The sequence below is a fragment of the Lipotes vexillifer genome, unplaced genomic scaffold (assembly GCF_000442215.2).
Source record: "Lipotes vexillifer unplaced genomic scaffold, Lipotes_vexillifer_v1.1 scaffold450, whole genome shotgun sequence".
NCBI classification, from domain to species: Eukaryota; Metazoa; Chordata; class Mammalia; order Artiodactyla; family Lipotidae; genus Lipotes; species Lipotes vexillifer.
In genome coordinates this window covers 422629-439651 of record NW_006794180.1, presented here as the reverse complement: position 1 = coordinate 439651, position 17023 = coordinate 422629, and the positions used below count along the sequence as shown (strand labels likewise).

Genomic DNA, 17023 nt, shown 5'->3' with positions numbered 1-17023 from the left:
AGCAGCCCCCTTTGGTGGGGGTCTGGCTCCCTTCCCTGGCCAGCCCTATGCCTTCGCTCCTGGATAACCCACTCAGAAAGTTCTACAAGCAGTGGTTCTTTGGGATGAAGAAAGTTGCTGTCTCTCCTGTTATTTTTCTCTTCTTGTAGCTCACTAAGGCTTGTACTTTACACACAGACTGAATCTGTGCCCCGACAATCCAGGCAACCTTATGTACAAGGACACTCCGTGATGGGCGGTTTCACTCTGACCCTGACTTGCCAACAGACATGGGAGAAGATAGCCATGGGGTGCTGGTGGAGGCCTCTAACCACCGTGGTGCTGCTGTCCTGGAAACAAGAGTCCATAGGAAGATTGTGCAATAGATCCAAATCTACATGTTATAATGATACACTGTCACTGTACCACCCTCACAATACATATTTCATGTCCTTTATTTGTGCCACCTTGGCCAGAGCCTCATTTTACCTGCCCCAAAGGCAAAGCCAACTTCTCAAAGGTTTTATGGTTTCGTTTGTAGCCAACTAGCCAAATGCCTCAGGATGGAACAGAACAAAGTAAAGAGAAAAGAATTCCAGGCCACAGGGAGACTGTAGAGTCCGTGTTAATTTTGTGGAGAAGGGTCATTAGGAGAAGTTAGAATTGCTGGAAGCTAGCTATTAATTCTTTTTTTAAAAAACCGAGAAAGTGAGAATAGATTTGGCTTGGCTAACAAGTTCTTTGAAGCTTATTTTTGTGGTGTTTGAATGTTCATTTCTAAAGGTACGTTTGGTTTTGTGTCTGTTTCAGGTGGTTATGGGAACTGGCATTTCAGCTGGGTTTAGCCTGCATGAATCGTACAATGTGGATGTCGTTGGGACACTTCCTCTGGGGTAGGAAAATAGTTTCAAGTAACCGTGTGACTTGAATAATCAAGGGATCTATTATTGCTTCTAACTCCTGCTTTAGTATTGCAATGAACAATCTTTTTTTTTCCTACATATCAAATAGCTGAGGGTTTGGGGGGTTTTGAGTTTGGTTTTTTTGGCTGTGTGTGTGTGGGGGGGGTGGCTTACTGTGGTTAAGAAAAAAATAACATAAAACTTAACCATTTTAACCATTCATAAGTGTACAGTCCAGTAGTGCTAAGCATATTCACATTGTTGTGAAACAGATCTCCAGAACTTTTTCATCTTGCAAATCTGAAACTATACCATTAAACAATAACTCTCCATTCTCCTTTCCCTCCATCCCCTACTTTCTATCTCTATGAATCCGATTACTCTGGTACTTATAAGTGGAATCATACACTACTTGCCTTCTTTGTGACTGGCTTATTTCATTTAGCATAATACCAACGTTCATCCATGTTGTAGCATGTGACAGGATTTCCTTCCTCTTTAAAGCAGAATAAAATTCCACCTTATGTATATACCACATTTTGTTTATGCATTCATCTGTTGATGGACATTTGGGTTGCTTCCACCTCTTAGCTATTGTGAATAATCCTGCTATGAGCATGGGCGTGCACGTGTCTTTTCAAGACCCTGCTTTCAGTTCTTTTGTATATATACATAGAAGTGGGATTGCTGGATCATATGATAGTCTGCTTTAACTTTTTGAGGAACCTCCATAATGTTTTTCAAAGTGGTTGCACCATTTTACAGTCCTACCAACAATGGCATGTGGTTTTTCGTTTTGTTCTGTTTCCTATTTAGCATTTATCAGTTTTTTAGATCTCTTTCTGAGTAGCTTTGGAGCTAAAAGCAAAATGACCTAAATCTAGCCTGCCACTTAGTAGCTTTGTGACCTTGGGCAAGTCACTTATCCTCTCAAAGCTTCAGTTTCCTTCCCTGCTAGATAAGCATGGTAATTAATGACTATCTCAAGAGCAGTTGTGAGAGTTACAGGAGAAAATGTTTCTAAAGCGGCCAGTGTAGCATTTGGCATGCACAGTGCACGTTCAAAACATGTTAATTGAAAGTTCTACGGCTCATTATTTCAATCAGGTTTCTAGTTTTAAATCATATATTACTTCTTTGCTTCATCTGTTTTTCTCTTACCTAATTCTGCATTTTAAAAATTTTACTATTATTTTTATATTTGAAGGAGTGAGAGTGACTGCGAGCCTCTCCTGGTCTCACTCTGTCCCTCTCTGATACTCTGGCTATCTCTGTACCTCTCTGCGTGTCTCTCTTTCTGTTCCTGCTACTGTCTCTTTCTTGCCACTCTGTTCTCTCTTTCCAAAAGAAGAGTCAGACATTTGCCCAGATGCTGGACATTGACAGGACCTGGTATATTCCATCAGGCCTTGCCCCTGGAGCCACCTAAGCATCTCCAGGGAAGCACAGGCAGCAGGAGTTGCCCTTTAAGCCAAAGTTCAGAAGCCTGCCTTCAACTTCAGCGAACTGCTGTCATAAACGTGTTACTTATGATTAAGTGTAAAGGTATAATGCAGTGATAACCCTTGGTTTTCTATTTGCACTTACAATTTTTTAAGTACTTTTATACCCACCATATCAGTTGATGCTCACAATTACACTGTTGATATATGTTATCTTCATTTAGCAGAGAAGAAAGTTCATTTATTCCCATTTATTCAGCATATGTTTATTGAGTGCCTATTATGTGCCAGGGACACAGCAGTTAAAAACAAAAGTGAACATGCAAGCAAAAAACCTTTGGTCTCATGGAACTTATATTCTACTAGGAGAGATAGACAATACATCAATAGTGAGACATGCTACGAAGACAAGGGAAGCCAGGTAAGAGATAGGAGGGGCTGGGGTTGCTGTTTTAGGTAGGGTATCAAGGAAGGCGACATTTGAGAGACGTGAGTGAAGTTTGGTATGTCCCAGCCTGGACCCAGAACTCAATCTTCTGATACCCAGTTGTGTGATCTTTCCATTACCTCACACCTGGCTCACTAACATAATTCGTCATGTGATAAACATGTGTCTTTGGATCCAGTAGATAACCCTATTCAATAACTAATCACAAATCATCTACATGTGAATTTTCACGCTTAGATTTCTCCTTTTAAAAATTCACATGCCACCATCATTCCTCTCTAATACCTTCCTTTCCCTATTGCATTATACCCAAATATGTTGCTTTCCCTCTACGTGTGAGAGCTAAAATTTTTTGTTAATTAATTAATTTATTTAATTTATTTATTTTTGGCTGTGTTGGGTCTTCGTTGCTGCACGCAGGCTTTCTCTAGTTGAGGCGAGCAGGGGCTACTCTGCATTGCAGTGCACGGGCTACTCGTTGCAGTGGCTTCTCTTGTTGCGGAGCACGGGCTTCAGTAGTTGTGGCATGCAGGCTCTAGGAGAGCTAAACATTTTTTTTAAAACTAAGAACATTTTACCGTTTTGAAACTTGGCTTCCCAGAAACCTTATCTTTCTGGAACTTTGCCCCAAACCAGGCAGGCAACCAATAATGCCTCCCTGACTTCCTATCTGTATACAGTCATACTGCTTCAGTGATCTGTGAGTCTCACTGCCAAAGAACGGTGGCTTATAACAATGTCCGTTTATCTGCTCGCAGTTTGTCAGTGTAGGTGGGGCTCAGCTGAATGGTTGTCTCCCTTGGGGTCTCTCAGGCAGCTGCAGACTCTGAAGGGGTGACCAGGGCTGGAGGATCCAAGAAGGCCTCGCTCACATGTCTGACAGCTCAGCTGCAGTGGCTGGAACAGCTGAGGGCTGGCTGGCATCTTCTCTCCATACGGGTCTCCAGGCGTAGCCAGGTTCTTTAGGTGTCAGCTCAGGGCAACAGGACAGAAAAGCAGAAGCTGCCAGGCTGCTTACAGCACTCATACAACATCACTCCCACCACATTCTGTTGGTCAAAGCAAATCACAAGGCCAGCCCAGATTCAACCAGAGGGGAAACAGACCACATCTAGATAGGGGAGCAGCACACAGAAGTATGCGAGGAATTGGTGGTGGTTGTATTTGGAAACAAACTACGACACTTATCTGTGCGCGTGTGCGCGCGCGCGCGCACGCACACACACACACCATAAATATATAATACAGTGTCCAGAAAGTGACAGCTGACTGTTAGAGATCCCATTCACGGCAATATATCACGTTCCTTGGTTTACTCCTCTTCACTCATTGCAGCATACATTCTTTTCTCATATTCTTATTCCTCAGACCCAAACCTGCTGCTAGGCCTTCTCTCCTGGTTAGTGCTTATGTAGCAAAGTGCAAGGAAAAGACAGTGAGCTCTGTAGACAGACCCCCTGCGTCTGATTCCCTGCTCCATCTTCAGCAGATTACTTAACATCTGCAAGCATCCATTTTTTCACGTATAAATTGGAGTAATAATGGCACCCATCTAAAAGGATTGTTGTGAGGGCAAATGAGATGACATATATCAAGCATGTAGCACATAATTTAGGCTTAACATATGTTAGGTTCCTTTGCTCCCCTCCTTTTCCCTTACCTCAGAACCTGAGACAGCCCCTTTGTCACTGTGATATGACACAGGATGAGAAATAGTGTGGAGAGACGGGTTCTTTGTGGGTTTTGTTGTACTTAATCGACGAGCTGTTTGACCTTGGACAAGTTACTTGACCTCGCTATGCCTCATTTTCCTCATCTGTAGAATGGGGATTATAATGGTACCTAGCTCACAGTGCTGTTGGAGATAGATAAACACAGAACCTGGCACAAGAGGAAGCACCTAATGAATGACTGTAACAGTAATAATATTGTACATCAATTAATTGATATTATTATTTAGCCCAGTGCCTTGAATTGGAGCAGGTGCCTTTGAAAACCTCTCTTGCCCCTTCCCCCGTACCATTCTGGGGAACACCTATTCTGTTCTTTTAGGACAAAGGTTCAAAACTATAAGAATGGACCATAAAAATTAGGTTCCCCATTGGGGAGCTCCAGGAGCCACGCTTTTGGCCCCTCCAGATTCCTAAGATTCCCAGATGTGACCCAAGGAGTATAATCTGTTGCTGCTTGTTTCCCATGTTAGACACTCACCTAAAGGGATCCAGGGAAGAAGCAGGGTCCTTACATCAAACAGCAAGGGAGAGCAGTGAGTACCTAGTGTTGCCCGGACAGTAGTAATTCTCTGATATGATAGCCCCTGTCCACCTCCCTCCTCACCTCAGTTTTTGGTTCGAATGTCTTGTGGCATCTGAGCACTTCGCTGACCCTCTCCTCTCCCTGCTCTGAGTCTTACTTACACCTGCCGTACGGGCTGCCGTGAGGTATGAGGTTACTCCTTTTCTAAATAAAACGGCATTTGATCTCTGCTGATAACCCATTCAGGTAGAAAGCCGGCACTCTGGGGTTGGCGCCTGGAAAGAACTTGTGTGTCAAAGAGAGCGCTGCTTTTTGCCAAACAAGTACCCAAGTGTTGATCACCTCATCTGCAGATAATGCCCCCCTACGATGCTCCCCTCTTAGCTGCATGTTTTTTTTCCAGTGGTCACAATGCCCAGGTTAAAGTCAGCTTCACCTTTCAGGCTGCTACCTCCGGCCAATCCGGACACCAGCCTCTTCCACCTTGTGTACGTGGATGCCATTGCCATAGCCATCGTTGGATTTTCAGTGACCATCTCAATGGCCAAGACCTTGGCAAATAAGCATGGCTACCAGGTTGATGGCAATCAGGTAAAAATCATTAATTTCCTGCGGATGTTTCCTGGTGGCTCAATCATCTTGCTCTACTATAGGAAACAAATAAACTGGATTTCTCCATCTTGGTAGAAAAAAAATTACTTTGGTGATGGATGTATTTGAAGCATGTATTTATTCAACACTATAATTTTTTCGTGGTTTTTCGTGGTTTGTGTGCCTTAAATCATCAGAACACTGAGGTACAGATTCCTACCTCACCTCATCAGTAGGTGCAATCTCCACTCTGAGGTTTACAGTTTGCCATACTCCTCTAGGCGCTATCCCTATTTTTAAAGCTCACAGCCTGAGCATCTAACGTTTTTCCAGAACCATTATTACTCCACAGGAAAGCCTTCTCTTTGTTCACTGAACTTTGAGTTTATGATTCATCACTTAAACTCCACAATACATTCTTTGCCGCTGCCTTTTGTAAGATAGCTACAGATAAAGTATTTAATCTGAATACCATGAGCCATTATTTATTTCTAAGATAAATACCCAGTGTGTATTTATCTTAGAAATTCTCACTGTGCATTTCTAAGAGGAGACTAGATGCTCCATATTCATACGAGACACAGTAATCCGTCTAGGAAAACCAGAAGTTGCCCTGAGATCAGGACTCACTCACTGGTCCCAAGAGGACACTGGCATGGGTTCCTTGATGAGCAAGAGCCCAGGCATTTAAAAGATGCCAGCAGTCCTATTCACCAATAACTTTCTCTTAAACAACAAAAATATTTTGTCCATTTTGCTGCAGTTTTCTTTAAAAACAAAAGCATCATTTGTTTAGAGAGTGTGTTTGGGAAGGAGGGGGCTAGGTGGTGAGCGCAACATTTATCTCCAACACAATAAAAATTCAAGGTGTTTTTCTTGAATTCATTCAAGAAATTAATGCATTAATTCCTGTTTTGAACTCATGTTAAACAAATTCTTGTATCTGGAAAGAGAATGAAGAGACAGCCTGTACTGCTGAAAATGTGCATTAAATGGGCCATCATGCCTGGCTTCCTGAAAAATAACTGATCTCTTTTGTGCTTTGCTTCCACGTGGAAAAGGAGCTCATTGCCCTGGGACTGTGCAATTCCACTGGCTCACTCTTCCAGACTTTTGCAATTTCATGCTCCTTGTCTCGAAGCCTTGTTCAGGAGGGAACTGGAGGGAAGACACAGGTGCGTATGCAACTGGCCTCCAAGGTCTGGTGATTTGGGTGATAAACTTTAATCTGTTGATTGTATTCTGCCTGAAGATCCATGCTCCAGTGAGCTGTGTATGAATCAGAGAAAGGCATGATTGGTTGAAGCAAATCACAAGGAACTGAATCTACAGAAAAGGGGTATATTCGCCAGTCAAATCGAAAAATTAAACAACACTCCCTGCTACCAGTAAACCTCAAAGTTCAGACATAGGATGTTGTCATGAAAGCCTGAGAGTGAGTATGGGCAGGATGCCAGCACCATCCAATAGACCTTTCTGCTGTGATGGAAATGTTTGATATTTGTACTGTCCAGTATGGCAGCCACTAGCCACATGTAGCTCTTGAGCACTTGAAATGTACCTAGTGCAACCAAGACCTGAATTTTTAATTTTATTTAATTTTACTTTTTAAAATTTAAATAGCCACATGTGGCTAGTGGCTACCACTTTGGATGGTAAAAGTCTTACCTGAACTCTTCTGGCCCCTGTGAGTCTTGGGTCAGCACCATACATCTCCTCTCCCCCACCCCTGGCACGGGCATTCCATTCAGGGTATTTAAATATTTCAGCTTCTGTTTAAAGGCTATATGAGGAACCAAAACCTCAGAAAGGGAGTGGGAATGAGTTACAGGTTTATGTAATGGTATGGATGACTCATATGAAGCCATATCTTCCCACAGTGATTATCAAAAGACTAAGACCAACCTATGCCCCACCTCTTACTCAGGTCTCCTAAAAGCCCCTTCCACGTGTCTTCTCTCATTCAGCTTGCAGGTTGTTTGGCCTCATTAATGATTCTGCTGGTCATATTAGCCACTGGATTCCTCTTTGAATCATTACCCCAGGTATGTAGCTTAGACTTGGTGTGAGGTTTTCTCATGTGTAGAGATTTTGCTATTTTATTGGTTTATATTTTTGTGGCTGTCTCATGGGTTTTTACTGTAACCCTAGTGAGGTGGTATGAGAAAGGGCCAAGGCTAGGATCAATATCCTGTTCCACAGTCTGCCAGCAGCTGGGACCTAGGGAAAGCCATCTCAGCATCTTTGATTCTCAGTTTCTTTATCTGCAAAGTGGAGGTTTTGGTTTGGCTAATCTCCAAGGTCCTTCTCTCTTTGATCTTCTATGACCTTATACTCCCATTAAAAATTTGAGATGGCCTACACTCATAAAACGTTTAGTTATTGGGACATTTAATCTAGTAGAGCTCAGGAATGCTATAGCATAGAGAAAATCATAATGCAGGAAGACCATGGGTGAGATAAGTCCTTGAGTACCATTTAATTCTGAACCTCTTGACCACCATACAGGTTTGCTACTAGGGTATAAGCCTGGTTTTCAAGTCCCATTTTAGCTAACCAAGTCCTGAAAATCCAGGTGTTCTTGTCTCCACATGTACTGTCACTGCCCTGTAGGAAGGGAGTGGGGAAAGGACGGTGGGAGGGCAGCCGCAGGACAGTGAAGGGCCAGCAGAGGGGGTCTCTGGACGCAAGAGGAGAGGCACGCATGAATGTGCTGTGTTTCAGGCTGTGCTGTCGGCCATTGTGATCGTCAACCTGAAAGGAATGTTTATGCAATTCTCAGATCTCCCCTTTTTCTGGAGAACCAGCAAGATAGAGCTGGTAAGTAACAAAGGTGGTTGCTAGGTGAATATGTCATAACAACAAATGTATTGTTGCTGATAAAAATGTGAGAAAGATAAGTTACTGTGGCCACTTATTATATGCAGTATCCAGTTAGGCAGCAAGGCTAGGTACTGTGTGTGTATGTGTGTAATTCTTAGGAAATTTTTTCACATGATTCTACCTGAAGCTTTCTGTCTTTTGTTTAGACCATCTGGCTTACCACTTTTGTTTCCTCCTTGTTCCTGGGATTGGACTATGGCTTGATTACTGCTGTGATCATCGCACTGATGACTGTGATTTACAGAACACAGAGGTGAGTGCACAGATTGGCATGGGTGTGCGTCCTGCCTGAGACTGCAACAGTGAGTTTAAACGTGGATCAAAGCTTGATCTGGTCAAAGTAAGCTCTTTGGTTACTTCTGGTCAGCATGAAAGGGAACTGAGGACTCATGGGGCTTGTTGACTAAATAAACAAAATGCCAAATGAAAAACTCAGTATGATCGTGCCAGATGCTCTACTCTATCACAGTTTATAATTCCATCAGTGGTTTTCTTAAAAGAGCCTAATTTGTCTCATGGTTCCTGCCATTCTGGCCCCTGTGGCACCCTGGCTTATTTACCCTCTTGTGAGGGTAAATGAACTGTGTGTTCTTGCAGTCTGCTTTGGCACCGGGTGCTGACATAGGTTTTGATAACATGCAGCAGACGCTCACACCAAGTTATCATATGTGGGGCTTCAGCTGTTCCTTCCTCCACCCTGAAATATTATCACCTGTCATCTCTTCTCCTAGTACGAAGCTGAGCCCAATGGGGAAGGTATAAAATAACTAAAAAAAAATACTCTGTTCATGATAAATAAATAAATCACTATAAAGAAAAAAAAAGGAAACATTATGTTTTCAAATAGACAACCTTAGGTTCAAGTCCTGGCTGCACACTCTGTATAAGCTCTGTGATTTTACATGACCTCTTGGAGCCTCCGTCTCTGCCTCTATAAAATGAGACTATTACTTGCTGCCTCAAAGAGTCACAGTAAGGTTCAAATGAGAATAATGCACATGAAGAGCCTAGCACAGTGCCTGACACATCCTAAGCATGCAACAAATTTAACACGGGAGGAATGAAAATGAGGTTAGCCTGTTTTTGCCTATAGTTGCAAATCACACGATAGTTCTTAAAGTTTTTTGTTTTTTTTTTGCGGTACGCGGGCCTCTCACTGTTGTGACCTCTCCCGCTGTGGAGCACAGGCTCCAGACGCGCAGGCCCAGCCCCGCGCACCGCGATGAAGAGTGGCCCCCACTTGCCACAACTAGAGAAAGCCCTCGCACAGAAACGAAGACCCAACACAGCCAAAAAATAAATAAATAAATTTAAAAAATAATGTTTAAAATCTATTCACACCAGCCTTCAGAAAACTTCCTATGCTGATTTGAGATTTTTTTCTCCCCACACCTTCTGTTGACTAACCCCCCGCCCACTGCTCCATGAGTCAGAGACCCTTATTAGAAACAAAATGAAAATCCCCTCTCCTGCTTTAGAATTAAAACAGGAAGATAATTCTGTCTACCCAGTAACATGAGATCGAGTTACACATGTCCCTGGCATGGTTTGAACTCTGCACAGTTCATTTTTGCCCCCATCTTCAGATGCCGGAGTCTTTTGTCTTGATCATGTTGTGTGTGTGCTATCTGGATGGTATGTACAGGATGTGTGTGTAGTGTTATGTAGTGGGTCTGTACGTGGTGTGCGTATGTGCTGTGTGTGGGGGCTATGTGTGTTGTGAGGTGTATGTGTTGTTTGTGTATATTGCATACGTCTTGGGGATGTGTGTGGGGTGTGTTAGGCTTGGAATGGCACTGGGAATGTGAATATATGTGGAGCCCTTCTGAAAAGGCACCATAAAAGGATCAAGTATCCCTGAAGTCACTGGCAAATCCAACGTGCAGAACCTCGTGTTTCCGTCAAGTCCGGCGCATCAGCATGTTGGTATTTTAACACGCTCCTTCTCTGTCTTCAGTCCGAGCTACATAGTCCTTGGGCAACTTCCTGACACTGATGTGTACATTGACATAGACGCGTATGAGGAGGTAGGACCTTTTTCTATCATTTTAAATGGTTGTAAGCATGTGATGTGACTGGCCAACTAGATATTATTTTTACTTAGGACAAAGAGTGGGGTGGAGAGCAGGGAGGTGTGGTGGTCAAAGTGAAAAGCCTGAACTTCAGTTTACTGTCTGGATTCAGCTTTACAGTTTATACTACACATCAGTTACATGACCTCCTAATATTTATTTTTCCTCTTTTTTTAATGAGGATAAACATATATTCTTGGACTTAAAGTATATGTTTACAAAATACTGAGACTGTTTGCCAGGGTGGTCTATATGGGCATGATTTCCTTCTGATGAATTTAAACTGGTGGTAAAATACTCGTACTAGCAGTGTAAAATGTAGGTGGTGGGGCTATGGAATTCTCCCGCTTCATTTTTTTTCCTGCTTCATTTTTTTAATATATAAATTTATCTATTTTATTTATTTTTGGCCACATTGGGTCTTCGTTGGCAGTGCATGGGCTTCTCATTGTGGTGGCTTCTTGTTGCGGAGCACGGGCTCTAGGCACACAGGCTTCAGTAGTTGTGGCTCACAGGTTCTAGAGCGTAGGCTCAGTAGTTGTGGCGCATGGGCTTAGTTGCTCTGCGGCATGTGGGATCTTCCCGGACCGGGGCTCCAACCCATGTCCCCTGCATTGGCAGGCGGATTGTTAACCACTGCACCACCAGGGAAGCCCTCCTGCTTCTTTTTTTTTTTTTTTTTGGGGGTACGCGGGCCTCTCACTGTTTGTGGCCTCTCCCGTTGTGGAGCACAGGCTCCGGACGCGCAGGCTCAGCGGCCATGGCTCACGGGCCCAGCCACTCCGTGGTATGTGGGATCTTCCCGGACTGGGGCACGAACCCGCATCCCCTGCATCAGCAGGCGGACTCTCAACCACTGCGCCACCAGGGAAGCCCATCCTGCTTCTCTTTTAATCGTTAAAATTATGGCTTAAAATATTCTTGACTTTGAATGTTCTTATGTGGAATCATCTTTTACAAAGTCTTCTTAAACTAGTTTTATCTGTTTGTTTTGTTTTGTGCTTGGGAAGAAATTCTCAAACTCACTATAAGATATTAAGAAATCAAACTGGTGTTAGGATTCTATTTTTCCCCCTCCCTAAAGAATTATGTGCTGGGTTACTTGTTTCCAGCTGCACTCTAGAGTTCCATGAGGCTTCTTTTTTTTTTTTTTTTTTTTTTCTTGCGGTCCTCGGGCCTCTCACTGTTGTGGCCTCTCCCGTTGCGGAGCACAGGCTCCGGACGCGCAGGCTCAGCGGCCATGGCTCACGGGCCCAGTCGCTCCGCGGCATGTGGGATCTTCCCGCACCGGGGCACGAACCCATGTCCCCTGCATCGGCAGGCGGACTCTCCACCACTGCGCTACCAGGGAAGCCCCATGAGGCTTCTTGATAAAATTTTCACTCTGTTTCACTTGGGTCCATTTTCACTCCTGCCTACGTTCTGTGAATCAACCAATATCAGCCTCTGTTCATTTTATTTGGCTCCTTGTCACAGTCTGAGTGGCAGCTTCACCTTTCCTACCCACTTCTTTTTTTTAACATGTTTCAGTTTCTTCTTTGTACTTTATGGTAAAAATGAAACAAAGAAAGTCTTTTAAAAGAAATGAAAAGATGTGCATTTTTAAAGGCATTCTGCTCAGCACGCATTCCTCCAGAGCATGAGTAGGTCAGCTAGAGTGACGTTATTTTATTTAAACACTGTCAGAGGGCCCTTAGCAACTTCTGTATTAATTTTCAAGTTAGAAGAGGGAGGCAATTGCTGTTTCGATTCTGAAATATTTCCATATATTAAATTCACTAACATTTTATTTCTCAGGTGAAAGAAGTTCCTGGAATAAAAATATTCCAAATAAATGCCCCAATTTATTATGCAAATAGTGACTTATATAGCAGTGCATTAAAAAGAAAGGTGAGTCACAAGAAACTAAGGGTGATTATTTCTGAGGAGGGAATCTGAGGATTGATAGGCATGGGGGGTCACTTATATGTCTTGGTATACCTTTTATACTATTTGTTTTACTCTGCCTCTATTTTTTAAATTGTGGTATAATACACATAACTTAAAATTTATCTTTTTTGTTTTATTTTTCTTTACATAACTTAAAATTTATCATTTTAACCATTTGGAACTGTACAAGTCAGTGGATGGAATTAAGTACATTCGCATTGTTGTGTAACCAACACCACTATTCATTGTCTTTTATCATATGCATGTATTACCTTTTCAAAAATTTTTTTTTTTAAAAAAGCGAAAAACTAATTTTAAATTTCTTATTCTTGGGTTCCTTTGATCATGATTAGGACTCTACCCCACACTCTCCAGCAAGGAGGAAAACCTTCCAGTCAACCCACAGAGTCTCTGAGAGATCTAAGTTTGAAATATGCTACTTTAAAATTCTCTTTAATATTTAGCTTCTGGTTGTCTTGAATCAAGACCAAGAATAATAAAAGTTACTACTGTTCTTTTAACGAGGGATAACCCAGTTCAGGGCATCTGAGGGAAAGGTAGAGCAAGGGTTATGGTGATAATTTGGCATAGAAAACAGTCAGATGGAGAGATTTGAAGATTAATTGCTTTGGGTGGGTTCCTGGGAGCCAAGAAGTTATTTTTGCATATATTGCCCTTCTGTAAAGACTGGAGTGAACCCAGCCTTCATAATGGGAGCAAGAAGAAAGGCCATGAAGAAGTATGCTAAGGAAGTTGGAAATGCCAACATGGCCAATGCAACCGTCGTCAAAGTGGTGAGTGATCCCTTCATTGTAACTTTCCCTTGTCTCTTGATCTGCAGTGCCCCCCCCACCTTTATTCATGATTGAAGGTTTTTTTTTTTTTTTTTTTTTTTTTTTTTTTTTTTTTTTTTTTTTTTTTTGCGGTATGCGGGCCTCTCGCTGTTGTGGCCTCTCCCATTGTGGAGCACAGGCTCTGGACGTGCAGGCCCAGCGGCCATGGCTCACGGGCCCAGCTGCTCTGCGGCATGTGGGATCTTCCCGGACCGGGGCACAAACCCATGTCCCCTGCATGGGCAGGCGGACTCCCAACCACTGCGCCACCAGGGAAGCCCCATGATTGAAGTTTTAACACAGCATCAAGTCCCTAAAGTAGGAAAGCTTAGAAACAAGCTAAGTATCCTTTGTATATTAAAGATACATGGTAAGGTCAGTTATGAGAATGCTTCTGAAATAAGTAGTGATAGGAGCCCAGGAAAACATGGTTTTAAAAAATAGAAATCACACAGTACCTTAATAAATGTTACCATTATTACTTTGTCAAAGATTCATTCAGCTGATAGTAAAAAAAACCTCAAAGACTGGTTTTTGTCTGTGGTCTGTGGTCTGTCATGTTGAAGTTAATGGGACTATTTTAGAAGTTAGGGGGAAATGTATATGATGACTAAAGAGAGTGGATTTCATTGGACAAAAGAAAAAGGAAGAGGAGGAAGAAAAAAAGAAACAGCTAAAACTGAATATTGTGTATATATCCTTTTTTGTCATATTACAGGGCTAGGATATAGCAAATATTTTGGAAATGGTCTGGTATAGTCAGAAACTTGAGCATATGAGGACTAATTTTTCCCTCATAAATCTTTCTCAGAACCGAAATATGATTTGTTCATAGTGCTCTGGTTTGATTTGATTTTTAACATAGGATGCAGAAGTAGATGGAGAAGATGGCACCAAGCCTGAGGAAGAGGAGAATGAAATAAAATATCCCCCAATAGTCACCAAGAGCACACTTCCTGAGGAACTGCAAAGATTTATGCCCCCAGGGGATAACGTCCACACCATCATTCTGGATTTTACACAAGTCAATTTTATTGATTCCGTTGGTGTAAAAACTCTGGCAGGGGTAAGCATCGTCTTTAACAAGTCTTTTAGTATCTCTGTGCACAGTATCACCATCAGTAAAATCAGAGAATTGAACTAGGGTCCTTTTTCAACTCTCAAAATTTTGTTGTTGTTTTTGTTTTTCAACTTTTGATTGTGGAATATATCGAAAATACACAAAATAAAGAGCAGAGTGTAATGAACCCCCGTGTAACTATCACTCAGATTCAGCTATTATCAGTTCATGGTCAATTTTGTTTCATTTATCCCCACACCCATTTTCCCCTTCTCTTATTTTGAAGCACATCCCACTCATCATATAATCTGTAAATATTACAGTATATACCTCTTCGAGAAGATTCTTTTAAAAACCATTACCATAATACCTTTATTACACTTGAATAAAATTTGACAAGAATTCTTTGATGTTCCAAATTATCACTGTTGATATAAAAATCAAACAAAATACAGATTTTTAAATGATTAGTTCAAAATGCATAATTATTGAAGTGGAGTAGCTCAAATGAATGAACCAGAGCATCTTATATCACTAAATACGTATTGGTAGAAAGAAGCTTGCACCTCACAGAGTCAAGAGAAATTAAACTTTATTTCAACATTATTACAGATTGTAAAAGAATATGGAGATGTCGGCATTTATGTGTATTTAGCAGGATGCAGTGGTGAGTACACTTTTAGAATGGGAGAAGTTTTAACATTTTGGTTTTGTTTCTGTTTTTTAAATAACTGCATTTGGAAGTATTTTCCCTTAATTTTAGTTTTAGGTGAAAATGAAAATTATTCTTCTGAAAATCTAAAGCTAGCTTTGAAATTTGCCACTTACAGCACTCACATCCCTGGGTTACTTGGTGGTAGGCTTCCTGCACTGGAGTTGGAGGAAAGGAGCTAATAAACCATTGTTCAGGGCTGGTATATTTCTTAGTAATTATTTATGTAATGGCTGCCATAAACATAGTTATATAAAATCATTTAGGTTTTTCCAGACAATGCCTGCTCTTTTTGTTTTAATATAAATTTTGGCTAAAACAGTGCTTGAAAATGAAATTCACATAAAGGCATCACTTTTCACCTACCAAAATAGCAAAAATTGAAAATGTTTGACAGCAGGCTCTGTAGGCTCACTGTGAGACAACAGGAACCCTCAGACATTGCTGGTGGGAGTGCAAACTGGAGCAGCCTCTGTGGAGGGCAGACAGGCATTTTCTTTCAAAATTACAAATGCATCTACCTTTAACCCAGCAAATCCAACAGTATGCTACACACATTCAAAATAACACATGTACATGGTTAATGATCATAGTACTGTCTCTAAGAACAAAACACTAGAAAATATTTAATTGTCAAACAAAAGGGACCAGTTAAATAAACTAGGGTACATTTACACCATAGAATAACACCATGTATGGTAAAAAATAATTTTTATTATATCATTTTAATATTTAAACTATATGAAAGTGTTACTTTTTTTAATGTTTAAGGCTGACATCCAGAATGTGGGCTAATTTTATTTATTATTTACTGATTTATTTTATTTATTCTTGGCTGCATCAGGTCTTAGTTGCGGGATCTTTGTTGAGGCATGCAGGATCTTTCATTGTGGCGCACAGGCTTCTCTCTAGTTGTGGCATGCAGGCTCCAGGGCACGTGGGCTCTGTAGTTTGTGGCACCCGGGCTCTCTAGCTGAGGCGCGCCAGCTCAGTAGTTCTGGTGGGCGGGTTTAGTTGCCCCACGGCATGTGGGATCTTAGTTCCCCAACCAGGGATTGAACCACGTCCCCTGTATTGGAAGGTGGATTCTTCACCACTGGACCACCAGGGAAGTCCCTGGGCTAATTTTCCCTTCTTCTTTTATAGCACAAGTCGTGAGTGACCTCACTCGAAATCAATTCTTTGAAAATCCTGCCTTACTGGAGCTGCTGTTCCACAGCATTCACGACGCAGTCTTAGGCAGCCAAGTTCGAGAGGCACTTGCCGAACAGGAGGCCACGGCTGCTCCTCCCCAGGAGGACACTGAGCCCAACGCCACTCCGGAAGCTTAGACGAGGAGCTCAGCCTGCGATGGGGTATGAGCTTCTCGTGAAATTACTAACCTACACACTTTAAATAGTAGACACTAAATGTTTTTTTCCTAAGGGTAAATACTAGTAATAGGTAAATACTAGTAAATACAAGGCTTGATTTGGAGGGTGAATGACGCATAGCAAGATGTATCTTACTTGTATTTTTTTAAATGACTGTTTCAAAGATATTAGCCTCTTGCCTGCATTTATTGTGTACTGACATTTCTGCTACTCTTTAGTATTATCTTTGTGAACTTAAAGAATTTATTTAAGTACTTTATCCACAAATCAGATACCCTGTCACCAGATGGGTAGTAGTTCTTGGCTTTTATACTTGTTGATCTACAGACTTTCTGTAATCAGTTATCTCACAGAGGAGGCAAACCCACAATTTTCTAGCTCTTCTTTTAAAATAACCATTTATTGTTACAGAAGCAATGTAGGTACATTGCAGAAAATTAGAAAATATAGACAAGCAAAAATAAGAAAAACATTACATTACCAGCAAAGATTATTGCTAACACCTTAATGCATGTCCTTCCAAATCTTTTTCTATCCATATAT

General features: G+C 41.7%; 1 protein-coding gene across 3 annotated transcripts in view; it reads left to right on the top strand.

The window, feature by feature from the left end:
* Positions 1–16647, top strand: part of SLC26A5 (solute carrier family 26 member 5) — a 47209-nt gene extending 30562 nt beyond the window's left edge. The window contains exons 8-19 of one of the 3 annotated variants that reach the window (XM_007467055.1): positions 790–872; positions 5471–5618; positions 6680–6793; positions 7586–7663; positions 8343–8438; positions 8648–8754; positions 10459–10528; positions 12371–12463; positions 13189–13296; positions 14201–14401; positions 15008–15062; positions 16254–16647. In XM_007467055.1, the coding sequence (XP_007467117.1) occupies positions 790–872; positions 5471–5618; positions 6680–6793; positions 7586–7663; positions 8343–8438; positions 8648–8754; positions 10459–10528; positions 12371–12463; positions 13189–13296; positions 14201–14401; positions 15008–15062; positions 16254–16438 (1338 nt within the window). In that variant the 3' untranslated portion in view covers positions 16439–16647. Of the gene's footprint in view, positions 1–789; positions 873–5470; positions 5619–6679; positions 6794–7585; positions 7664–8342; positions 8439–8647; positions 8759–10458; positions 10529–12370; positions 12464–13188; positions 13297–14200; positions 14402–15007; positions 15063–16253 lie in introns of those variants that run through there. The other 2 variants (XM_007467056.1, XM_007467057.1) reach the window with 2 other exon arrangements.
* The last annotated feature ends 376 nt before the right edge of the window (positions 16648–17023 follow it).